The sequence below is a fragment of the Mya arenaria genome, chromosome 15 (assembly GCF_026914265.1).
Source record: "Mya arenaria isolate MELC-2E11 chromosome 15, ASM2691426v1".
Taxonomy (NCBI): Eukaryota; Metazoa; Mollusca; class Bivalvia; order Myida; family Myidae; genus Mya; species Mya arenaria.
The window spans coordinates 3545751-3573161 of record NC_069136.1 but is presented as its reverse complement, the minus strand read 5'-3'; the positions used below and the strand labels follow the sequence as shown (position 1 = coordinate 3573161).

General features: G+C 36.4%; 3 protein-coding genes across 3 annotated transcripts; 2 read left to right on the top strand and 1 right to left on the bottom strand.

Moving 5' to 3' along the window:
- Window positions 1–6989: 6989 nt before the first annotated feature.
- LOC128220607 (uncharacterized) lies at window positions 6990–9138 on the bottom strand. Its single transcript, XM_052929074.1, has one exon. It carries the CDS (start codon window positions 8865–8867, stop codon window positions 7005–7007), a length of 1863 nt encoding a protein of 620 aa, XP_052785034.1. The 5' UTR covers window positions 8868–9138; the 3' UTR covers window positions 6990–7004.
- Window positions 9139–13563: 4425 nt separating this feature from the next.
- LOC128218768 (arylalkylamine N-acetyltransferase 1-like) lies at window positions 13564–15992 on the top strand. The gene is made up of 2 exons (XM_052926460.1): window positions 13564–13762; window positions 15084–15992. Exons 1-2 carry the CDS (start codon window positions 13721–13723, stop codon window positions 15735–15737), a joined length of 696 nt encoding a protein of 231 aa, XP_052782420.1. The 5' UTR covers window positions 13564–13720; the 3' UTR covers window positions 15738–15992.
- LOC128220093 (nucleolin-like) lies at window positions 15965–19461 on the top strand. Its single transcript, XM_052928351.1, has 4 exons — window positions 15965–16023; window positions 16131–16264; window positions 16536–16955; window positions 19367–19461. Exons 1-4 carry the CDS (start codon window positions 15965–15967, stop codon window positions 19459–19461), a joined length of 708 nt encoding a protein of 235 aa, XP_052784311.1.
- Window positions 19462–27411: the final 7950 nt, after the last annotated feature.

Sequence of the window (27411 nt, the reverse complement as noted above, 5' to 3'; positions counted from 1 at the left end):
TAGCAGTATTGATCAACCCTAGCGAGCTGTTGACAATTCAACGCTATACCTGTATGACTCAACGCTTGCTCTATTTTATCTTTATTAATAACTATGACTTAAACAAAAATTAAATTAGAGAGGTATTGACAAGGCTGAAAAAGAAAGGTTTGTTCGAAGATCAGTAGTGAAATGTACATTTGAAAACAAATATGTCTTGTAAACCATCGTGACAAAATAGAAAACTAAATACATTAGTGTATAGATGTTATTGTTTATTTGGAGACCTTTATGGAATGGACAGGTTTACACCAAGAACAGCTGGGCTGATCTTTTACTGTCTATGAGATGTACAACTGTTTAATAAGTATATTCTTGTCAGAATAATGTTTGAATGCCGTCAACGTGTGCCCAGCCATTTTGACTCTTTGTCATGATCACTTTATTTTAAGCTAAAACCATATTCACACAATGAGTAGCAAACGTAAGTTTAATATCGCATTTTTGAGCATAGATATTAAGAAACTTAAATCATTTAAGTTTTGTCTAATCTTTTCGTGTTTTTAAACATAAGTGGCACGTAGTTGTCTTCCTGTTAAATACTTAAAGCTATTATTCCCAAATAAGATTTAACAAATTGAATTCAATTGTTTGAATATACCAAAAAGGATGAACAAATGTCGGAAACAATGATGCGTATGTAGGATACCGAGTTTAATTTAAAAGATGGGGGCAGAAAATACAGTATTGCTACCTTATGAGACCATAGTAGATCGCAGTAAATCTTTTAGCATTCACCAATTAATTAAAAACTTTTTTTGCGTTTTCAGCTGTTAAATACACGGTTATAATATTGTTAAAAGTAATTAGTATTTTCCATAAACGCATTATTTAGTTAGTGGCTGAGAGAGTATCAATCATAATTAATGTTTGCTTTACATGGGTATGTATTGATTTCGAATAAGAGTGTCGCTGAAATGATTTTCAGTTAAACAGCATGTTTATATAAAACAAGATACATAGCTTCCTGTATTCCACTTTTACAGAATGACAGATCTTATCAATGCAAGTCATTATGTCAATTTGAAAGAAAACAGTGCGATACTTTATACCAATGAAAAGAAACTTCTGACCTTTTTCAGAATAAATGGAGGTTTAACAATGAAGTTGTTTTCGATTATATTTCACGCAAATTATTCCTTGTTTATTGAATTACTCGCGTTCTTAATGCAACATGGTCATGCGCGTAAACTAGCCACTCGAAATGTAAATATGACGATCGCAATGTACAGCTTATTGTTTATGTATTAGTTAGATAACATGAAGTAATATATTAAGAATGGACAGGGAGAGAGAGTAAGCGAACGAGCCATTCTTTATTAATAAGATGCTACTTCGTGTCATCTTACTGACTTAGAATACAACCTCACGGGCTGAACATTGTCAATGACACAGGGAATGTGTATCGGGTCAGTGGCTATAGGCACAACTTTAAACACCCGCGAAAGCTGAAATTCTTAATGATTAAGCATAGTTCTTAAAGATTGCATATCTGCAATCTTATTGGCTGAAAATATAGGCTGTATTTTAAAAGTAGGTTTGTATGGATATTATACGTTCGGTTTTGTCAGTTAAATGTATCTAGTATTATATACCTTATGTTTCTTTTTTTCTCTCTCAAGACTATCTTCCAGTGTGTGTTGCATGATGACCACGGTGGTGTTGTTGGCGTCATGAAGCTTCTTACATTTATCATTGATTAAACATTAAAAGACCATAACCGTTACAAATGAAAATCTTAATGATTAACATTTGCTGACAAGTTATCTGTCCCAGAAATATTTGATGACCTGTGCACCTGGAATCGTGGACGAGCGTGCGTCGGCAAATAACGCTCTTGTTTTGTTTTAATTGTTAACGATTAATGCATGTCATTAAAAGTAAGTGCAGTTACATTTTGAAACATTGTGTAAGTTTTGCAAAACCACATTAGGGCGTCTTCCTACTTTACTGCTGTAGTATGACGCTTACGTCACAAACAAACTAATCCGTTTAAACCTACTGGGTAAAATGATTTCAACCATTATATGATATAATTATTTTGTTGCCAATTCTTATTCATACACTTTATCACTTGTAGGGGCGAGACATAAAGCGTCTATCGATCAGTAAGGCGGGACATGCTTTATAATTAACACAACATTAAACCATTTTTATGTTATTTTTTATTTAAAGAACTGTATGAAAATCAATTGTTCGTTTTCCGAAGGCTCCGGATTTGACAGCATTTTTTACATAGGCCTAGAAAAAAAACGATACACAAGCTTTAAATAAGCCCATTACTCATTCTATAAAAATCTACGTCAAAAATCCATGATGATGTGTACTTCTAGTGATACTTGCTCAAACATAATCGCGTTTGTTTAAAGGGACTTGACACCAGATGGCCAAACAATCGGTGATACTTAATTCCTCAAAACACTGAAATTGTCAATTAGTGCTCGAAAGAGGCCGATAAAGCATCACTTTACATGATTAAAAGAACATTTGTCGATGTCTCAGATGAGTTGACCCTTTTAAAAATAGAGTATAATGGTTTCCCAGCTTATAGTGTGTATATTTAGCATTATGAAGTCACGTGATAAGTACAGATACATATACCGACGCTACTTTAAATTTACTGGTATTTACGTTGTAGACAAACTCAAAAATTTTCGAATTGGAAAAATACGCAAAATTTGCAAAACTGTCGTAAGCGATGTGATACCCAAGTAAGAACGATTCAATGCGTTGTACACAACGATATAAATTTTATGTAACTTTTTGACATTTTTCTTTTTTTATTGAAATTGTATCATCTGGTGTGTAGTCCCTATAAACAGTATTTATTTTGTAACATGTAATATGCATACAAACACACATATACAAGTAAAGAACACCACAGGCTTTCGTGAATCCCTTTGTCATGCAATAAACACTCGTTTTAGTTCATGTAATCCGGTGAAATGTTATTATATACCGTGTCACATAAAACATATATTCTATGCGTCCAAAACGGAAAACAGTATAAATCTTGCTCGGAAAAAACGAATAAAATATTATACATTACCGAGATGCAAAAAAAGAAGTATATAATAAAACTAAACACTATATTTATTATATAGTATAGTAATTCTATATCGAATTGAAAAACTAAGACTTATGATATTCCTTTGAGTATAGGCTATACAGTACTTTGCTATCATTAAGTATCGATTTATAAAGGTACATTTTGAAAATTGAAGAGTAACATGAACATATACTTCATGGTCGGTGGTTATAAGTTCAGACGGAAGGTGAGATTTATGATAGAGAAGAACAAGGAAAATATGGTCGCTCAGCTCCATGGATTGATTCCTTGAAATTCATAACAAATTGTTCGATAGAAACTGTTGGAGCAGATACAATGAGATGTTTTGATGAAACACGAACTTCGTTGCATAATGCAAAGTTTGAGTGCTCGTCACTAATAGGGTACAATTGGCGCGGTATGGAGATGGATACAAACGCTTGTAGATTTTCGACCATATCCGATAATCGTTCGCCGTAGTTGAAGAGTTCATTCGAGTTTTTTTTGCCAAACTAGCGTATTTGAGTATTGCATTATTAACCCCACGAATTTCGAATAGAAAAGTAAGTAATAAGGCCAATTGTAGTACTTTTATTTGGATTTACATGACATTAAAGTTAATATTCCAGTTGAATACCCATTTGTTATGTTTCTGAACTAATCAACAGTAGCTATTGTTCTTTTCCCGTCTATGTATCACTTAAATAATCCATCAGTGATTCAGTTAAAATTGTACACGTATAAATAGTCATTTTTCGCACACCCGACGTAAAGACACCTCTTCTTTGAGTCCACTTCAAGAGATAAAGGTCTTGTGTTATAGCCTATCACACGACTGTCACAGAAATCCATTGCCGAGATTTGATGAATGTTGTTTGAGTCGGTTGCGCACATGTACATATTTCCTTCCGAGTCAAACGCTATGTCACTTGCGGCTTGGATACAGTTTGGAGTACGGTCTTTATAAAACCAAAGTATATTTGTTATCTGCGCCATAGATATATTTATTCTATAGCAACAAATGTTCGTGTCCTCGATTACCATAAGTCTATTTTTGCGACATATCCGTATTCTTTTACACCACTTCAGACATAATTCTGAAGGCAAAGTCAGTTTAAGCATGTTGTCGCCTCTTCTTAGTTCTATGAACTTATTTGTGCAACCTGTTTTATCTGGGAATTCAGTGGACATAAGAAACAACATGTTGCTTTCCAAGCTTGTAATGCTTATTGGATGAAAGTCTGTTTGATAGTGACTTCTTTGACACAGAGTGTTTGCTGAAACTTTGAACTCATACATTGATTTGGACCGCCCACAGCACACATAACACACTGCATATTCCACATTAGACACACACATGTCAGTTGGTATGTCAACAAGTTTTGTTTGATGCAAAACGGTCAGATTTTTATCCAGTAATTTTACTGAGCAATTTCGAGAATCAAGTACCAAGAGCTTGCTGTCCGGAAGTAAAGCACATGCCGATATGGAGCAAGTTTTTTCATCGTCTTTTGATTTTACACTTTTTCCATATCTTGTAACTCTTGCTAGAAGAAGGGACTTGGTTTCATAACAAGTGTTTTTATTGCTTTCTAATTCGCGTTTGGAAGTCTGCTTGTCATACTTATTTTTTTTCTCAACCAGAGGCTGACAAGCGCTATCTGATGTCTTTTCGATGCAGTCCTTATCACCACCATATGTTTTTACTTTTTCCAAACAGGTCGAAAAGTCAACTGTTTTTGAAACTATGTTTCCCAATTTCGAAATATTTTTGAGGGAGGAATTTCCTTCAAATGCATAATGAGTAGTGGTGCGTGCTTCCATTTCTTCAATGCTTAAACGTAGTCTGTCTTTCATGTCCGCGCAATGTTTTCCTACTACATACTTGAACACGTTATTATCAAGATGCTCCGTAGCTTCTTGGATTTCTACGGTGTTCAATATGTCTTTACTGATATTAGAACAAGTATTTTTGTCTATTTCAGTAGCTTTCATGTGTGATTCAATTTCTTTATCACTATCATTAATTATTCTGGTATTTAGTGTATCAACCCGCTGTTTCAGTTCTGATGCAAAGTTTGTTAATCCGATAGTTAATGCCTGTTTCTGATTCTGAAGAAAAGCTGTTTTCTTTTCATTATTGAATCGAATTTCTCTAGTATTAGCTTTGAGAGCTTGCAGTTTGTCTGCGATAGAAGCGAAGGCTTCATGATTATTTTCAAGTGAAAGGTCATTGACGTTCTCACAATGTCTGTGACTGTGTGTAAGACAGGACACACAAATCAAAACCCCATGAACACCACATTCAAACTCTATGTCCTTATCGGGATGAGAGCCACATTTTGTAATACGATGTATTTCTTGGTATATCTTGTCATCTTTTGGCATGAGGTCACCCGTCAATATTTGATGAGCCCTGGTAACTGTATTTTTCCTGTGAGATCTACAGCATAATGTGCACAGGAATTCAGAACAGTTAATACAGAAAGCGATTGCCCTCTTTTCCAATTCATCAAACTCACAAGGTCTACACAGTGTCTTGTCCATCGTTTATTTGTGTTTAGCAACAATATTTCCTTATCTCATCGCTACTCGACCCCTTACGTTGTAATGCCATAATTCATAAACGGTACAAAGTAAGTATTGTGTCTTTCATTCCATTTCATGTCACCCAAATCAATATGATTCCGCATTTAGTATCTAACATGTTTAATCTTTAATGTTATGAATAGTTTTAGTTTAAACAATAAGCATACTTCGCATTTATTGGTAAGAACGCACTAAATGTGACAAAAACTAAGATGCACACTTCCTTCTGCATCACAAAGTAATCTTATTTCATGTCCACTTTTACAAAAATAGGTGCGTAACAATGTAGCTCCGTGATGTTATCTCCAAACAGTGTCGACGTTGTAAACGTGTCGGTATTCACAACGATACAATGTCAGCATGTATACATATCAGTTTATCTGTTAACATAAAAGTTATTCACTGACAGTTCTAATTACATGTTTCATGTTTCAATACTGAGTACGACTCGATGCAAGAGCGATTTTGTTAATACAGAGATATAGAAGTCTAACGATCTAATCTTCCTTATCACGACTGAATGCGTGTTTTATACACCTTTAGAAAACATTTCATACTTAAATATTCACATGCTACAATTAAAGCGTTTTTGGAAGTACAGGTTAAAATTGAAAGATGTAGTTACTTGCCGATACATCTTCGACTGCACGCGATACAGCTTCATACTACCAATGCATGTCATGATTCAAATTGGTGCACTAAAATAAACTTTGGTTTGTATGATAGGTCTTTATCTGACACCGCACTAGTCTGTGTAAGTGATGAGATACCAACCGCTGATAGTGACAATCGATTTAAATTCGAGTTCTAAGTTATTTAATTGTTATGAAAAGTTACTAAAGTTATGGCGCTTAGGACTCTTTGTTTTTGTATTGTATATGATATGTGACTGTTTTGCTGAGCTCATGTCGTACCATTCGGTAGGAGACACAGTTTTAATATTGGTATTGATATAGAATCTATCTATATTTCTAAGTTTTAAACACTTAATCTGCCGTAACATGAACATATTTCAATGAGGCTCTTTTTCTTTATATTATGTTAAAATGTTTTGCGTTTGCTCTGTTGTTGAATTCTTTAGTCACTGGGAGGTTTGTGTACACTTCAGGATGAAACACCTCGGTTCAAAACTACTCTACAATGAATGCAGTAACGCAGTCATTACTATCAAGCCAAACATTTCAGTTTGAAGTCCAAGTTCAGTATTTTTAGTGCAAGTGATGTATTTGAAGTCCGAGTCATGCATCTGAAGGTCAATCCTGTATTTTAAACAAAAATTAGGGTAGAAAATTCAACATCATTCTAAATGCAAAACAAATCAGTTTGTTCATGAAAAATGATAAATGTACATGTTGTCATTGTTCATACATCCAACAAAAAGACGTCTTAATTTACTGTCCATGGACAAGGACAGAGGGAAGGCAACACGGCAAAGTTGTCGACTATCCCTAACGTCGAGTGCATTAACCTGGTATATAACATGAGTTTCTTTCACACAAACGTACGTATTGCCCGCATTATCAAATTCAACATCACCAGGTTTTTTTTTCATATGTGTTCCCTGTTTGCAACTCCATTTTGATTGCAGTGTTTCTGTTTTAAACCCATTAAGCTTGTAACAATTTACACTTATATCCTCAATAGACACTAAAAAGAAGTCGTTTAGCATTCGAATGCGTGTACATTTGTTAAGGTCAAATGAACTTTTGAGGTCTGAATGTTGACTGCCATTAATTCTTATAATTTCGACACCTCTGATAGCAGAAGGCGTCTGTAATAAATCCCTAACAGTAGATAATACTAACAGCGTGTTACCACTGCTCGTGATTGAAATTGGGTGCCTTTTAGTCGGAAAACAACCAGATGGAGTTATACCCATTTGTGAGATGCGGTACAAAGAAACGGTCTTAATGCGTGGAAAACAAATGTATGCAGTGCATGCATCGTTTTGCAATGTTAGGCACATGTCTAGGGGTTGATCCGAGAGATTTACTTCGTGAAGCGGGGCAAATGTCTCACTGAATACTTTCAGTTTGCAGTTGTTCGAATCAAGGGCAATTAAACCCCCCACCGATTCTGGTAAAATACCGCATGCAACTATCGAACACATTTCTTTATCATTGCTAGTTTTCACGTTTATAATCTGAGGCGTTTCGGACACGTTCATGTCAAGAAATGATTTGACTTCATCTTTACTTCTGTTTGGAATCGATTTATCGCTTGTACTTGATTCAGAGCTTAGTTTTATGGCAGCTGTGTTTTCTTCTGGTATAGAAGCAGTAACAATTTTGGTTTTTGTTGGTGCATCCATAACTTCTTCGCTTGATATTTGTTGTTCGTCAATAGCAAGAAAAGCAAGCTCCGTCATCTCGCTTGAAACTATTCTTCCGAGCGAATTGAAATGTGTTAACTCCTTTTCAGGTTCAAATGTATATTGACTAACGGGTGTTGATTGAATGCCTTCTAGACGTTGTTCAATTTCTCGAATTTTGATATTAACCATTCTACTGACAACCGATCTGATCAGGTTGCTCTCAAAACCATCAACTGCTTTAATCATATTTTTGATAAATGATATTTCCTTTTCTGTTTCTTTAATAGTTGTTTCATCATTTTGTAATACGGATATGTCTTGAACAATACCCCTTTCGATTTCTGCATCGACATCAATTTTTAGTGAATCTATATGTTTCTTTACTGTTTTTGAGAAGTCCGAACAAGCCTTTCTGACTTGGGTCTTTTGATGCTGAAGACTCGACAGTTTCCTCTTTGTCATACGCGTAACGTTGGTGTTCCGTGTCTCTAGTTGTTGCAAGTCCGTCTGTAGATCTGTTGCGGTTGTATCTACCGGGGTTGTATCTGCTGAGGATATGTCCGCTATATGCTCACATTCTCTATGAGAATGCGTGAAGCAAGTGACACAAATGAGTTGTTTATGGTCAGAACATTCAAACTCGACGTCTTTTTCCGGGTGAGTCTGACATGTTATCAGACGCTTTATCTCCTGATAAACACCGTCATCTTGTGGCGTGTTCTCGTCTTTTAGGACTCTGTGACCGCGCGTGCCAGTGTTCTTCCTGTGTTCACGACAACAGTCGTTACATAGATATTCTACACAATGTACACAAAATCCGTCCCCTTCCTTCTTTGTATTGTCGAATAAACATGGTTTACACATTCTTTTATCCATTTTGCTTGAATACTGTGAATCGAACTCTCATATCGTATTCAATATCCAAATCCTCTGAACGGTGTATATATGTAGTTTAATTTATAAATCTTGACACGACACCAACTACTGTGCATTTGCTTTAATTTAAAACCTGCAAGTTTAACTGTTATCGGTAAGGCTATCCTTACTTTGCGTCAGGCGAGGCCGTTAGGTATGTCGCCTATTGATTATCTATTCTCAAGTACTTTTCGCCATCTATTAAAGGATGTTTATTAGTCGGCGCCCAGAAGGGCGCCGAATATATTTGATATTATTTTAAAAATATTCCAACATAGGGACTAGTTCATAAATTGCAGAACAATGCTTTCAATAGTTTCCACGTTGCATGATAAAATATGAAGTTTAGTTTGTTTTATAAAACTTTACACTTTAATTGAAAATGAAACCTTAAATTATAATAGCCCTGCTTATCATTATGAAAATTTGAATTTAAATACCAACTCAATCATAACAACTCGGCCATCTCCGAGATAGATACAGGCCGAGGTGTTCCGATTGATATCAAATAGATGAAGGTTACAAGGTACTATTAAAATATCCTTTATGTTTGTAAACCTCCTACACAGTAATCTTACTTGGTGACAGCAAAAATGCCGAGTTTTGAAAAATTAACATTGAGCTTAGTTGTTTGTTTTGAAAATGTCATTCGAAAGAATGAACTCCAGATAATTCCCATTTGATGTATAGTATTTTATCCCCGTTCTATATACTCATATGAGTGAAATGTGTTACAAACACTTATACAAAATACAAAGCAAGGAATTCACATAACATGCCGGTACAAATAAAAGGTGAATTTCATGCTATTGAAATATATGTATTAGACCATTGATTCTATTTCATCCGAAATAACGTGCGTATATTTTTGTTATAATTTAGTTTAAACCGGAGGATTAGCTTGTCATATATTTTGTCTCTGTTTAGGAATCCTTCATATACACCGAAAAATAATACATTTTTATAAGGTAAGAAGTTTTGACACCCTTTAGAATGATCAATGTATAAAGTGTTTTAATGTTATCAAATATACGAAGATAAGACACCGATAGTAGTATTTGCAATCCTGTTCTCCAAGACGTGCATCATCGAATCAATGTAGTTTATTGTTTGCACCTGTTTCTTTGTCAGTTTAAAGTGACTCTCTCATTGTTGTGCATGAGTCCTTGTGACAAATTTTCCTGTAATTCGCAGAGTAAAATAGATTTTAGAGTTTTCATATGCATTACCGGGAAAATAATTGGTGCCAAAACATGAGCTAGTCCCTTTATTCCCTTGAGTATTTATCCTATATACCTTGGCAATGTTAAAACATCTGTGTATTCTTCAAGTCCCACGCTTTCCATGTTTTTCTGAATTACTATTACGAATTTATCGACGGGTTAAATGTGAAAAACGGCAATACATCCATGATGCACGATACATGTGTACCTATCCGTTTAATGCTTTATTTTCAACTGATTAAAATCAATATCGTAAGACCGCACCAAATACATGTTTAACGCATCGGATTTAGGCATCGAATTTTTCCAATTTTAAAACTATTTTTTTTCTTTGCCCGGGGAAATTATTTTTTATTGATATAATAATATTTAAACCAAGCACTGTTGCTTTAAAACCTAATGGAAGTAACTACAGATTGTCATTAACGTTAACAGTCAACTTGACAAAAGAGGGTGGGGAGTGGAGAGTTAATTAACTTCCTTTAGGCATTAAGAATATAAAACAAATTGGCCAGACGACAACTTCGGCTAATGCAACGGAACGCCAATCATTATGATATAATATAAATGATATATATGTAAATCCACTTTCAGAGATAATAATAAGTATAAAACAAAGGACAATGCAAGGTGAATGAATGTGTGGATGTGCAAAAAGTGTCAGGAGTTGTCATAGTAAAACATACAACCTCGAAACAACTTTGTCATAGTCAACAGTTTCCGCATCAGTTGCGTCATTCAGCCGATGTCCTTACTGCCATAGTATAGAAGTTTTATTCTAAATTAAGGCTCATTTTACGTGTGCATATTATATGTACTCTTAACCTTCATGAACTTTGTCGTGCCGCCTGTCGTTTACTATTAAGAGATTTCGCACAATTATCAGTAAATGAAACATCAATGACAAACTAGAAATATAACGAAAATGTACATTAAAGTTTCTACTAAAAAGTAAGGTTGTCACCTTTCGTTTGTCCGCATTATTATTGCTGCTACCTCTTATAAAATTTGGACCAAAGAATGTGCACGCCATTTTTATTTGACGAAATGGTGTGTTTATTGTGTAGAATATCTGTACCCGTTGTCATAACTACAGTAACAGCACCGCCACACGCGGTCACAAGGTATTTCGGACAGAGAAGACAGTATCTATCAGGATATAGGGCGTCAAAATTATGAGAAACACCAAGAAAAAAAGTTCAGGTTAATTTGCGTCACACACATCACAAGAATATAAGTATATCGTAAACATTTAATTGCTAAAGATTCTTAATAACTGAAGCGTATTAAACAATAGAAAACACGAGGAACCATACTGCATCTGCCCTAGCAACTGTCAAGTGTTTAAAATAAGACGTAAGACCAAACCGTGTATTCATAATTAGTTTTTACTGAGATTTTTTACCAAAGACGATATTTTGATTATTAGAAACTTTAGAGACCCTTTGGGTCGAATGTGACTGGGGTCCAAACTTTAAGGCACTGGGAGGGGAGGAAACTCATTGAAGGTACTGGGGATAATATGATGACAAAAGAAACTTTGAACATAAAATAAGGGTGTAATCCCCACTCCTTCCAGGGCCTGTTTAACCTTCTTTGCCGAAGCCGATACCCGGATATTTCCTGAAGGGCCAGTCCTTTATATTTTTCAAGATATCCTGTGAAATTCCCCATTTTCAATTTATGTTTTATATTATGAAAATCTAACAGTTCATCTAATGATGTTTCTAAATGATATATTTACTACTGCATCAATATTTAACTCCATTCATTCCAAAGGTATTTGAAAAAGAACCCCCAAACGGAACAAAACTAGTGTAAGAATACAAATAATTAACTATTTTGAGAGTCTGCGAGCTGAAAACACTATAACTTGCCGCGACCTCGACCGTTCCGCAGTTTCCGAGTCACGCCTGCTCGAGTTATCGCAGTTTGACTGTTATGCCAAAATTCTTTAAAGGTCCGATCACTTCGTTTACTGAGCCCCTGTATACTGAGTACCATACGGGTGATGGGGGCTACACCCTAATTAATGATGGAGTATACATTACAATTAAACATTTTGTTTTGTTCAGGACTGAATTCTGTATTTTTAAGTGTAGAAAATATGGAACTATGATACAAAAATATATGTCAGTAAACACACTGTACTCAATTAATACATCTTTAAAAGAGATGAACTTTTTTCTGCTTTTGGTATTTGCCTAATCTAAAAATCATCAATTCAGTTAAAATGGAGGAAGTTGGTTCATAATTTGAAAATGTGGAAATTTAAACGTAGACTTGTAAGGAAACTGACAAATGTTGTTATTAAGTTTGCAATGGATGGCGATAGTTAAATTAAGTTATTTTTGAGTTTTTTAGTCACGTGGTAGTTTGTCAAGACGTTGTTAAAACACTTTCTCTCATTTTCTTCTATAACATGTAACACAAGTATTTTTGTACCGTAAGCATATGTTCAGAAAAGGCGAGTTTTAGTTGTGTTTTGGTTGTTTTCTTTGCACAAATGGTGCATTTTGTCCATTTTGATGTTATGTATTGCAGATTCAAGTCCTTAATTCTGAATGAGATAAACTAGAGGCAGAAGTGACCACCATTATTCCCCCCCCCCAAAAAAAAACGTCACGGGTTCCCCTATGTTCAAAAACAAAATAATGAAAACTAATTTTGAGAATATCACGATTTATTATATGATGTTAACTGATTGATGTCTGTTTAATACTTTATTGATGATTGTTCACAATTTATTCCCTAACTTTATACATGTCATTCATTAAAGCCACTTTATTTATTAATGTAAAAAAATCGACAGAAATGCTACTTAAGGGTGTTGAATGTGTTTTTTTTTTCCTTTTAAATCAATGAATCAACGTTTACATAACAATGTTAAAACTGTTAAATATTGGGCCGATTGTTTAGTCCTTTGTTTAAGTCAACAACGTTGTTAACGAAATCGTTGTTAACTTAAAAAAGTGACTTATGTCTTCCCGATATTTTATTTGAAGAGGCATGAAGCAGTTCCCACAAAATGTCTACAAGTGCTGCAGATCACAAACCTGGCAATGAAACTGCCACAGTAGTGAATATTTGAGGGTTAACAACGATAACGTTAATCACGTTGGTTCCGTTAACAAAGGTCTGAGTAATCGACCCTTCTTTCAATGAAAAGTACGCTTACAAAAAAGAATAAAAGTATGCAAGACTTTGAATTATACTTTGCTTAAATTATGGTAAAATGAGTTGAGTCTAAGACTGTGCTTTGACTTAAGTATTTTGGTGATATTGAGGCCTGGTGTAACCTTGGTTTAGCAGACCTCCTTTCCACATATCAATGACGAACGCTATCAAAACACAGCTGCCACAGGGCTGACTGGCCCGTGATATAGATTATATGTGTATTTGTGGCTGAAGTTCATTTATCTAGAGGACAATTTAACCTTGAAGAAGGTTGCACTGTTTTCAATGTAGGCATCTTCACACGAATGACTTAACGTTGTGTAAATTAATGCGAATCTCCATGTAGTTGCCACAATTCACGGGTACTTCTCGTTTTGTTACATAGTTTAACATCCTTGAAGAATTAATCCGGAAATGGGAATTTGTGATAAAATCACGCTTGAGGTTGCACAGAAGGTAAGAAATATTTACTGTTTATAGATGCCGTAAGGTTAAGCGATGTATGCGTTAAGGTTTAAATTCACATTTAAGGTGGGTTTACATCTTGCAATCCTATAAAACCAAAGCACTACTGAAATATACTGCATGTATCATTGCTTTTCTGCAATAATCTGCAGAGGCGGATTCAGCATTAGACGTAAGAGGTGGCAAACTTTGGGGTATGTGGGTGTGTCCCTTTTACATGAAACCAGCATAATAGGTTCTCAACATGACAATAATCCTCAAGACACTTGCAATGGACAATTTACGGGTTGGTGTGCCGGGGATGTTCCCGCCTTAATGACTTTGCTAGTGAGAATAATACAAATTAAAGTTAAGGCAGTTATTTATTTGTCAAGAAAGTATGCATAGTTTCCACATAAGTAACACATTTCTAGAGGTTAATTGAGTTGAATGAAATCGTGTTTTCGATAAACTACGTACCAATGTCAGGTAATAATGTATACACATTTAAGGAAAGTTGCTGAATATTTATTAGTTTTGAAGAGGTACTTGACGATTTTTTTATCAAGCCATACACGTCTTGAAGTTTGTAATAAATATAAAATGACAAAAAATATGAGTTACAATTATCACCCTCCCCCATTAAAGGGCAAGGAAATAATATTGGGATTTTTGTTTGTCTTTATATAATTTAAACTTGGGAAATGACTGTCTGCATGAGGTTTACTACCAAATGCTATTACATGACTATTGTAACGATATGTTACTGTGGCAAAATAAAACGTGTGTGTGTGTGTGTGTGTGCTGGCGTGGGTGCGTGTGTGTGTGCGCATGTATGCACGCGCGTGCGTGCGTGCGTGTGTGTGCGCGCGTGGTGTTTGTGCTAACTAAAATACATAAGTCAGCAAAAAGTAGTCGTTTTCTTACGGTTAAAGTATTATACTACCTCCAGATATTTAACGTCGTTTTGTTATCTCCACCACAATCGGCGCATCTCCGTTATTTTCCATCCAAAACGACCTCTGATGCATTATTAGAAGTTCCTAAAATTCATAATAGTTATATTTATCAATTGCATGATTTAAACGTGTAATTTGTCTTGCAAAATTCAAATGATTACTTGTGAAATGTATAATTGCATAGATAATACAGATTCATGAGAGTTAATTCCTTCGGTTGAACTGCTAAATTGAAATAACTACGCGATCTACTTGCAACGGAGTAAATGGTAAAACATTGTAAACCGTTCACATACAATCGAATTTGTTTTCGATGGAAATCGACGAGATGTTCCGCTTGATATCTAACATGGTCATATTGTTGTTCTTTTCAGACTCTTGACACTATTCGAGAAAGTCTTGACACCAAAGAGTTCAGGTTTGAAATTATCACACCAGAAAAATACGAAGAAGCATATGACGTCATGGGTAACAATTTTGTTCCAGACGAACCGATCAGTAAATCCATTGGTGTCGTTTGGGATGAAGACTTTGAAAAACTTACTTACATGAATTTAATCGATAATATCTCGTTGGCAGCGATTTCAAGAGAAACGAACGAAATGATGGGCGTACGAATTTCGGGTTTCTGGAGGAAATCTGATGGACTTACGGACCTATCCTGGATGAAAGAGGGAGGTGGCACAAAGAACCTGTTCACGTTTATAACTCACAGGGAAGCTGAACTGGATTTCTTTAATCGTTACAACGTCGAGGAGGCGTTTCATTTCTTTTGTCTGAGCGTAAGAGAAAACTATCGTCATCATCATGTCGGTGAACATTTGCTACAAGGAGCAACGGAATTCGCGAAGGCGTTGGGATTTCCAGCGGTTAAAGGAGAAGGCCCCTATTCCCAACGCATCTACGAGCACAGTGGGTTTCAAATTGCCATGACATTGCCATATGATACGTACTTTGTAAACGGACGCGCGATTGCTGAGGGCACCGGGGACATTAAGATGACCAAAGTCTATGTTAAGAAATTCTGATTGCATGTGTTATATACACATGGGATGAAACATCATTAGAATCCAATACAGGGTTATACATATTTTTTGTCTTGTATAACCAGGTACATATGCACTTTTATGTATAGATAACGGACAAATACTATGCTTTAAATAGGAACCATGCTTCCTTTAGTTCGTATAGAAATATACATAAACTCTTAAAAATGTTCTTGATAGAACCTTAATACTTTGAATATTTTTTAATCATGAAACAGGACAAAATCATCAGGGAGCGCAAGCTTATCTTAAAGAGAGACATAACTCTGTAAATGTAACAAAGGTAATGACTTGTTTTACTGTGCGAATTGGCTCTGGCAACTTTTATACCAAGTTTTTGTTTTATTTTTAACAGTGTTTTTAGTTATGGCCAAGGTTTAAGTTTTTGAACGACGTTGACCCCACCGTCCCTTGTGACGAGGACGTTGCCGACCCTAATGACGAGGACGCCGCCGACCATGATGAAGAGGACGCCACCGGCCCTGATGACATGGACGCTGCCGACCCTGGTGACGAGGACGCCACCGATCTGATGACGTGGACGCCGCCGATCCTGATTGCTAAGACGCCGCCGACCCTGATGACGAGGACGCCGCCGGCCCTGATAACGAGGACGCCACCGACCTTGATGACATGGTCGCCGCCGACACTGATAACGAGAACGCCGCCGACCTTGATGACATGGTCGCCGCCGACACTAATAACGAGAACGCCGCCGACCTTGATGACATAGTCGCCACCGACCCTGATGACTAGGACGCCACCGACCCTGATGACTAGGACACCGCCGACCTGATGACGCGGACGCCGCCGACCCTGATGAAAAGGACGCTGCCGGCCCTGATGACGAGAACGCCGCCGACCCTAATGACGTGGACGTTGCCGACCGTAATGACGAGGACGACGCCGACCCTGATGACGAGGACGCCGCCGACCCTGATGACGTGGACGCTGCCGACCCTTATGATGAGGACGCCGCCGACCCTAATGACGAGGACGCCGCCGACCCTGATGACGTGGACGCTGCCGACCCTGGTGACGAGGAGGCTGCCGACCCTAATGACGAGGACGCTGCCTACCATAATGACGAGGACGCAGCCGACCCTGATGACAAGGACGCTGCCGTTCCTGATGACGAGGACGCCGCCGAACCTGATGACGTGGACGTTGCCGACGCTAACGAGAAAATTTTTGATGCATGTTTGCGATACAGTGTCAAATTATGTTTTCATTGAGTTTTAAGCCAAAAAAAAACAGTGTTCTCAAAGAAACACTGGCCTGCTTAAAATCGGAAAAATAAGTGAATAAGTGGTAGATTAGCGACTTATATGCTATTTGAGACGGTTCAACCGAAACTTGTTGAACAAAAACAAGCACTCTTTTTGTATACTCCTGAACAATAACTGATTTTTGGTCATTTGTTTGACAAAACAGAATTTTTATTTTCAGGCTTAATGCATCGCAACCAAAAGTTTGAAAAGTGTCTTTTCAATACTTAAAAGCTGATACAGTAAAAAGCTGTAATAGCCCTTTCGACCAAATAAAAAGCCGCAAACTTTTGAACAACCATATTAGTAATTTAAGCTTACTAAAATGAATCAGTTTGTCGAATGTGTCCTTTTCTCGGCGTAATATTAATAATATCTGTCATGTGTTCCCGTTCCGGATAGAAAAATCTGGCCGAGGGCACCTGCGTTGCCAGGTAACGAGGCTTGCCGAGTTATCGGCTACGCAGCGAGCCCGAGGGTCGGATTTTTCTATCCGGAACGGACACACATGATAGATATTTTTCTAGCATACCTGAAATTACATTTTTTGTGAAGAAAATACATAAGAAAGCGCGTGTTTGTACATTTCACCAAAATGCGCGTGCGATGATGTTTACTGACGTCATGACGCGGAGTAATTTGTATTCACTGCATACGTCAATAAGTTCTTTGATATCACGTCTTTTAAGGGTTATTTTCATTTGTTTTAAAGGAATATTTTTGTAAAGTTAATGTTAATCGAACTCATCTATTGAAATCTCACAACTATGGCTACGTTAAGTGTTTAATAAAAGAAATTGAAAGTATTACGTCACAGCGCGTGACTCATCTGGCATGGGGGGATGCCAGATGGAGTTTTCCAGCACGGCTGAATTCACCGGAAATGCCTATCCGGTGTGCTAGAAATAAATATATGTATATATATATATATATATATATATATATATATATATATATATATATACTCTGGCTTACGTTGATGATGATTTCAATGGCACATTAAAACATATAAAGAGATACGGGTGAGCGAACATTGAAGGTCTACTATTTTGACACATCACGATGCAGTCTCATAGTGTCTTCAAGTTGATTGATATTGGTGCACAACGATAGGTTTTATTCGTATGATAGGCCATTATCTAACACAACATTGGAACACATTAGTATTTTGATAAGATAAGACCGAGGTGAGTCTACATTGGGCCATGAACATTTTACATAGTATATAGTCATCTACTAATTAAATGTGACTTTATCGAAGAGTCAAGCTCCATGTTTGTGAACAGCCCTTGTACGTTTCGGCCAAATGTCTTTAAATGATCTAATCACTGGGATCTGTCGCTCACTTCAAGACAACTCTTCCCGGTTCTATGTTATTGCAGTTCATCAACAAAAAGCTAAATAATATAAACAACATTTCATAAAATTTATTTGATTGTTTTCACAACCAAGGGAACCATGTCATATATATATATATATATATATATATATATATATATATATATATATATATATATATATATATATATACTTAAACTCGCCAACTTATTGGGACTATAATCCTATCCATATTTATTGGGACCTACTAGATATAATAGTGATACAGGCGTCACTGTCCTATATACAGTATAGATTGACTGTTGGAATGCTATGTATATCAATATACATCAGAAAATCTTGAGACATAGGTACCTTTTTAGTGTCACCAACTTCTTGGGTCAGACCCATCATTTTACTGGGGCTTTAGACCCAATATGTTATATATAATATATAAAATGCATTAAGCTATTGGGTCGAATCGGTATGATTCCACGCTTATCTTTGACACTAGGGCTGAATGAATTTAAAATTTCAAAATGTATGGATTTAGATATAACATGTCTTACTTCTAGTAGACATGATGATCAGATCTGTTAACAAAATTGGATCAGGAACCAATTTCCAAATTGGCCCACCAAGAGGCTTAAGTCGTTTCCTGAAAGTGGGGACAGTTGGAGGCAATCAAAAACTGACAGCAAGACATTAGTTTTTTTTAACTGAATATTGTAAAAAGAACTTCTGGATATAAAGAAGTATGAACAATCAACCCTGTAACCAATTTGATATGTAAATAGTTTGGACCCCGTCGAGACAGCATCTGTAGTTGTTTCATCAGGATCCTATTTATTTGCTTTGAAGGTTTATATCACTTTGAAATATAAATAGGTAATTTTGCCTCCGACTTCTAGATAAAATAGAATGTTTGACAATATTGACAATATTGTCAGAAAAGAGCATCAAAATATTTTAGTGATAGTTCTATTATCAATTTTAATTATTACATAATGATTGTCCAATTTGTAGGGCTGTGGATCGCCGGTCAAGTGGCGATCCGATTCGATCCACGAGTCAGAGATGACGATTCACAGATCGAACCACGAATCATCAGCATTAATTAACGACCACATAAACACCTTACGAAAATCATTTTCTTTAAATTTGTGTTGTAGAATAATATCTATTTTGATATTTGTGTTATAGCTTTCATCATCTGTTCATCGAAATTCAGTTTGAAAACTAGATGGGTGTTGTTTTCGAGCATAGCGTCGAAAACAGATGTCTCCCCTAGCATATGTTTGACCTAAAGAATGGGAGACAACTTTGTCATGAAGTAAATTAGAGTAATGGTTCCTGTACAAAGCAATCCCTCTCATTGAACTTTATCATTCTATGAAGTTTTATCAAATTACATCCAATACTTTTCATGGTATGCTCCAAATAAGAAAAAGTAGCAAAGGGAAATAACTGTGTAATTAGGTAAAGTAGAGTTATGGCCCCTGCATAATGCATTTCCTCTCATTGAGCTTTACCATTCTATGAAGTTTTATAAAATTCCATCCAGTAATTGTCATAGTATGCTCTGGACAAAGTTTACACTATTTAACTATTGAACAAGGGGAGATAACTCTGCAACAAATTGGCTTAGAGTTATAACTCTTGCAGGATGCACAACTTTACATCGTCATCTATGTTGCAAGTTTCAATCATTTCCTTAAAGTAGTTTCTCAGTTATGCTCTGGACAAAGTACACTATAAAAATATTGAAAAAGGGGAGATAACTCTGCAACAAAATGGCCTAGAGTTATAACTCTTGCAAGGTGCACAACTTCACATCGCCATCTATCTATGTTCCAAGTTTCAATCAATTCCTTCAAGTAGTTTCCGAGTTCTGCTCCGGACAAAAAATTCCCAGAAGAATAAGAAGAAGAACTAGATAAGAAAAAGTAACAAAGGGACATAACTCTGTGATTATGTAATTAAGAGTTATGGCCCCTGAATAATGCATTTCCTCTCATTGAGCTTTACAATTGTATGAAGTTTTATAAAATTCCATCCAGTAGTTGTCATAGTATGCTCTGGACAAAGTTTACACTATTTAACTATTGAACAAGGGGAGATAACTTTGCAACAAAGTGGCCTAGAGTTATAACTCTTGCAGGATGCACAACTGCAGATCGCCATCTATTTATATTCCAAGTTTCCATCAATTCCTTCAAGTAGCTTCTGAGTTCTGCTCTGGACAAAGTACACCATTAAAAAATTGAAAAAGGGGAGATAACTCTGCAAAAAAATGGTCTAGAGTTATAACTCTTGCAAGGGGCACAACTTCACATCGCCATCTAGCTATGTTCCAAGTTTCAATCAATTCCTTCAAGTAGTTTCCGAGTTCTGCCTCGGACAAAAAAATTCCCAGAAGACTAAGAATAATAAGAATAAGAATAAGAATAACTACAAATACAATATGTCTCCCCCCTTTCAGAGAAGGGGAGACATAATAATAACAACACAGCAATGGAAAGATAGCAAATACTAGCAATACCCTTATGACTGTTCTTACTCAGTAGTTTCTTTCTCCTAGTGAATAGCTCACATACGAATCATTTAAGTCAAACGTTAATGCTGGCAAATTATTTATTTTACAAAGCGTGTGTGTATCAGTCCTGTCAACCAATAAGCCCGATTTATTTATTTATTATTTTATATCCATAAAATTATAATTAATTTCTTGTTCATTGTCATTCTGATTTAAGATTTAATTTCAAAACATGTTTTTGTGTTTTGAAAATTCATACAAGAATATCATCGAATCTTATATAATGACAAAGGTTCGTTGCTACCTATAGATTGATTCTTTACTTTCTGTTCAGAAATGAACAGTTTAAAATGGCAAGATAATGAACAAAAACGTTATACTTTGTATAACTTATATAATGTGCAAAAGATTGCGATCCACCGGTCTCGGCAATGACGAATATCCGTACACGATTTTTAGGCCTGATTCACGGATATCCGAGTACTCGGATACTCGTAACAGCTCTACCAATTTGGATGATTGGGTTAATCAGTGCAGATAATTCGAATTATGTATACTTTTTATCATGTTTTATACGTTAATAATTGTTACTGTATTGGATAGGGTTAGTATTAATGAAGCTCGTTGTGTTAATAAATCGCTAAACAATAAACATAACTTTTTGTCATAATTATCAACACCTAACCTTAATACGTGTACCACAGTATTTAACCTTTTAATCAATGATGCCATTAAAAGCTTTAACAAACTAAGAAAATCCAGCGTTTTCAAACATTTTGTGGCCATTATACATGTATTTGAGCGTTGCAAATACCTACAGATGGAAACTTTGTGAGACACCGCCAGCTGTGAGAGTCCCAGCATCCAAACTATTTTGCATAAGAATTGACACATCCCATAATTCAATCAGTAATACCAAACCGGAACCGGAAGAGTTGTCAATTTAATCAAGTTCACTACTGTAACCATTATTTACCAGCAAACATTAACGAAACATTAACTCAATGTTAAGGAAATTTCGAAGTCCCTCTGTAACAGTCCCTAGGTCTTGAATGGACCGCTATTCTTGCACACAGTTTGGAGGTCTTAAGAACCTGTGTAAATTACATCGAATGATATCGAGGGATTACTGCCAGAAGGAGCTATGTGCTTCTGGCAGCAACCCCTCGATATACCGGTATAGTGGTATATCATAACAGCGGTAGTAACATTTGCTAGTATAATCGTGAACTTGCAGTTAGAATGAGGTAAAATATGAAAGAACCATTTTAAAAAAATAATTCGGTAATCACTTAACCTATTCATTAGTGATTGTAATCAGCCCCCAAAAAGTTCGTCGATTAATCAGTGGTCAAAGTTGACGATTAATCGACTAAAGTCAACTAAAAGGGACAGTATTAATGTTTGTGAGAAAAGTTGCAAAACTTCATTAGAACTAATGTTGTAAAGGTTAAATGACTACTATAATACTCTTTGATGCTTGATACAGTATTGTTATCCCCCGACACAAAAGTTGGGGGTATATAGGAGGATATAGAGAACTTATAGAAAAATACTTTCTTTCAATTAAAAACTAGTGATAAAAGTGCAGTATTTTTTCGAAGGCAAAGACGCATGCCTTCTACAGTACTAATGAAGCATTTTCGGGTTTGGGCAAATTTCGTCAACGAATATTTGCGGCCGTCATCGTCAAGTCAGAGGGCTACTCGTCAACGATTCGTTGACTTTCTGATTAATCAGTACATCACTACTATTCATGCCTGAATTAATAGTGGGATTTTCCAATTTATTCCACGGAACAGTCTATTTTGATACAATAAGGACAAACTTTCCAAAGTGTTAAGATTTTTGATTTTTTTGGAAATTTCAGGTTGAGCAAACATAGTCCGCTTATCTGGGTCTACACCATTTGCCTATGTCTACTTTTGTCGACTTTAGGCATAAGTGCGTTAAAACAAAAGTGCAGATAGTTCCTTGAGCATTAGCCTTAAAATGGACTTTTCCATGCGATCTATAAAGACAAATTCAGTCTGAGATTTTGGGGGATTTTTTTGAGAAAAAAATATGAATAAATCTAAATTTTTTACAAAAAGTGAAACCCTGATCAGAGGGCTCCATCAGGAGCCCTCTGATCTGGTTTACACGTTTTTGCAAAGGACGCTGAAACTCGTCGCTAGGGCTGAATGGGCTAAGCGAGCACGTGTCACACTGACCGTCTACGCAGTTTCATTTTTTTTCAGGACACTAAACATTTTAATGGCTTAGCTCTACAATAAGCTGAAAAGCACAGGACTGCAGATCTAAAACGGCTGAAAAATGACGTTGTGTGGGAAAAGGACCTTATGGAGGGACACAATGTGCAAGATTTGACCAGACGCCTCGTTCTGCCCGGCGGCTGATCAAAGCCTACACTTTTTGTCACATAGGACTGTATAGTCTAGTAGAAAAACATTTTATCACTCTGTGTGCAGTATAAACTATAAATATCAACATAAACGTGTGAAAGCAGCTGCTTTATGACGTACGTCATGGTTTGTTCCGCAATAAGGTCCTTTTCGCAGATGACGTCAAATGTTTTTGTCGCTATATTAAGAGGCTGCGGCCACACATAATTTTGCTTACGATAGTTTAACCCTGAACCCGCCGATAAAATTATCGTCTGCTTAATCCAAACTGCTTCAATCTAGGAAATTGTGGAAATATGTCTTGGTATCTGTGAAGTTGCATAGGGGCATTTTCAATGCATCTAAAAACAAGAAAAATGTGTTTGTGAAACACGAATGCCCCCCAGGCGGCACTTTTGTAAAAAAACTCAAAATTTCAAAGGAGCATAACTCCATCAAAATTGCAAACAGAGTTACAAACCTTGCACAGCTGGAAAGCTCGTCACAGGGAAGACACATGCCAAGTATTAAAGCTCTATGATCAATGGTTGAAAAGTTATAGCCAAGGTTAAGTTTTCGGTTAAAGGGGCATAACTCCTTAAATATTGCAGACAGAGTTACAAATCTTGCACAGCTGGAAAGCTCTTGTCACAAGGAAGACACATGCCAAGTATGAAAGCTCTATGACCAATGGTTGAAAAGTTATAGCCAAGGTTAAGTTTTCGTGACACAGACAGACAAACAGACAGACAGGGCAAAACCTATATGCCCCCGAATCACAGATTCTGGGGGCATAAAAAGAGGTGGCGCCCACGTTTACAGGCCGTGTGACTATGATTGGAATTTTTAAAGTCTTCTTACGTGAGCTAGCCCCTTGAAGTACGTAAGTTCGGCCACCTAAGCTATAGCTAGTTTGTTTATTTGCACATGCTCGTAAGCCATGTCACCCTGAAATAATTGACCTAAACATGGAACAAAATATCAATTATTTGTCTAAATAGATCTAATAGTGAAGAAAAAAAAGCTTCCGGTCGAGATATTATCAATAGAAAACATTATGAGCAAGTTTGGCGACACAAGGTTCTAAATTCTGGCCTATAAAGTGGTTATTAGGTTATTAGCAAATTGTTGACCACGCTCGTTCACAAAAGCTCACCCCGAGCTGTGCTCAGGTGAGCTAAAAAAATAAAATCGAGAAACGCATTATGGACGGATTTTCCGGGGCAAAAAGTAGGTCAAGGTCAATGTCACATGAAAGGGACTATCCAATGAAGCAACTGTCCAAATATGGAAGCAATCCATTGAAGGATAAAATAATTATAGCACTTTTACCAAAAGGTGGTCCTGTGCGGACGCCCGCCCGCCCGGACATCACTATTTTAATAGACGATTTTTTTCGTTGAAAAATCAGTCCAAAAATGTTTGCATGGGTCCTACTTTTTAAAGTCATCAGATGTGCGTTTCCTTCAGCTAGACTCTCAAAGTAAGAGGAAGTCAGAGGTAGATTTTAATCTTGCTTAAAAAGAAACGATCTAGCTTTTAGCAAAATGACCTTGCTTGCCTACGAAAGATTATTCCCCAACCTTTCCAAACCTAGGTGCTAGTTTTAAGCGGTCTGTAAACCTAGGTAGGGACTGGATTTCCTAGCCTCAAGAAACACACCTCCAAGTTAATAATACATAAAATTCAAATGATTTGGGAATAAATCAGACAAAGCTAAAATTTCATTTTAACTTTTATTCTTAAAGAACTCTTTTATGAACTAGAAAACGTGTCCATAGGACACAGATGCCCCCACTAGTGCTTTGTCAAAAATGCAGATTTTTCACTAAATCAAGGCCCATAACTCCGTAAAAATACATTTTAGCTGGCTAAAAATACTCAGGTGCACAAATTGACACCCTAAATAATACATCCATGCAGTTTTAAGTCACTACTACAAACGCTTTTAGAGTTATGGACGACACAAACTAAAATGCCGCTTTTTCACTAAATCAAGGCCCATAACTCCGTAAATATAAATTTTGGCCGGATAAATACCCAGGTGCACAAGTTCATACCCTGAATAATACATCCATGAAATTTCAAGTCTGTACTACAAATACTTTTAGAGTTACGGATGACACAAACTAAAAATGCCGTTTTTTTCACTAAATCAAGGCCCAAAACTCCGTAAATATAAATTTTGGCCGGATGAAAATACCCAGGTGCACAAGTTCACACCCTGAGTAATACATCCATGAAGTTCAAGTCTGCACTACAAAGGCTTTTAGAGTTACAGATGACACAAACTAAAAATGCCATTTTTTCACAAAATCAAGGCCCATAACTCCGTAAATATCAATTTTGGCCGGATGAAAATACCCAGGTGCGCAAGTTCCCACCCAGAGTATTACATCCATGAAGTTTCAAGTCTGAACTACTAACGGTTTTTGAGATACACGCGACACAAACTTTTCGGAACGTACAGACAGACGGAATGACAGACAGACAGACAGACAGACGGACGGACAAAGGCAAATCTATATGCCCCCCCCCCTTTTTTAAGAGAGGGGGCATAAAAATACATGTTGTACCATTTATACAACAAAAAGTAACAAAGAGCAAAGCTCGCCTAGAGCTAACTGTTTGAAATAAGTACATCCCCTCCATGTCTAGGTTTTTTGCCCTGGAGTTAGGCCGGACAAAGCTAATTTTGCCTACTTTAACACATCAAGGGGAGATAACTCTGGTCAGGGTCATGTGACCCGTACCAAATTCACAGAGGCGAAAGTTTACAACATGGCCATTAATTTCTGAAAGTTTGATAAAGATTTGTTGAATAATAACAAAGAAGAATCCCGGACAGGGCTTATTTTGCCTACTTTAACACATCAAGGGGAGATAACTATGGTCTGTAGTGGACATGGTGTTTATTATATTAACATATGATAATAAATATCATGTCCACTACACTGCTCTGTTTGCAACATAAAATATTGTAGTCTGGATATTGTTCTACAAATTACAAGTATAATTCACAAACTATGAAAATGATCTAATAATATATGCATAGTAGGCAGAGTTTTTTTTACATGAACATTAAACAGGTAAAGGGTTAAAATTTGGATAAAACATATTTTCATCATCTTTAATTATGAAGTATCTATATTCAGCCTTCCATTGCATCTCCATTTCAAATATAAGCTCCCTACAGCAAATATTTCAACTATCAATCAGATTTAAACTAAAAATGACTCAGTTCAAATCCTGTGAAATTTGACTAAAATTATCAATTGTTTGAAACAGTATCTATGCAGAATCTATGTTCAGCATACAGGGCACTTCCATTTCAAATATATGACGTCGTCTGAGAAAATGGGACCAATTGCGGAAAACATGGTGACATTATATATCAGCTGTTTTCACACATGTGTCGTTATTTTTTAGTTTAATCTTCACACACAGAGAGAGAAAATGTTTTCTCTACACGTCTATGGGTGACAAAAAGTGCAGACTTTGATCAGACGTCGCGCAGAATGAGCGGCGTCTGATCTAAGTTTGCATTTTTTGTCCCGCAATTGGTCCCATTTTTTCAAACTACGTCACATATAAGCTTCCTAGGGCAAATATTATTTCATGGAGCAACAGTGCATTACAACACTAACCCCAAAACCTTAACAGATTTCAGCCAAAAAGAATAAGTCCTATAGGCTATTACAGGTGTAATTATGAATAAAATTTAAAACTTAATTTCAATTAAGAAATGAACGCCTTCTCGCGTCTGTTCTCGGGTATATGAATACAACAGGTCGCGTGCAGAGTTCGTAAACCCCGAAGGGGTTTACAATAACTATGCATGCGACCTGTTGTATTCATATACCCGTTGAAATGTAGCGAGTAGGCGTTCATTTCTTATATTTATATTATCATTTATATTATTTCTAATTATATCAAAAGAATAATAGTCGATTTATTGGATGCCTCGAGCGATCACAGTAGCTCATCCTGAGCTTTGCTCAGGTGAGCTAAAACGCGTGACATGAAAAGTGTGACGGACAGACAGATGGACGGACAGACGGCTGGACAGACGGACTAAGACAGACGCCAGAGAAGTGATCGTTTAGTGTCACCTTCTGCCTACAGCAGGTGACACAAAAACCCTAGAACCA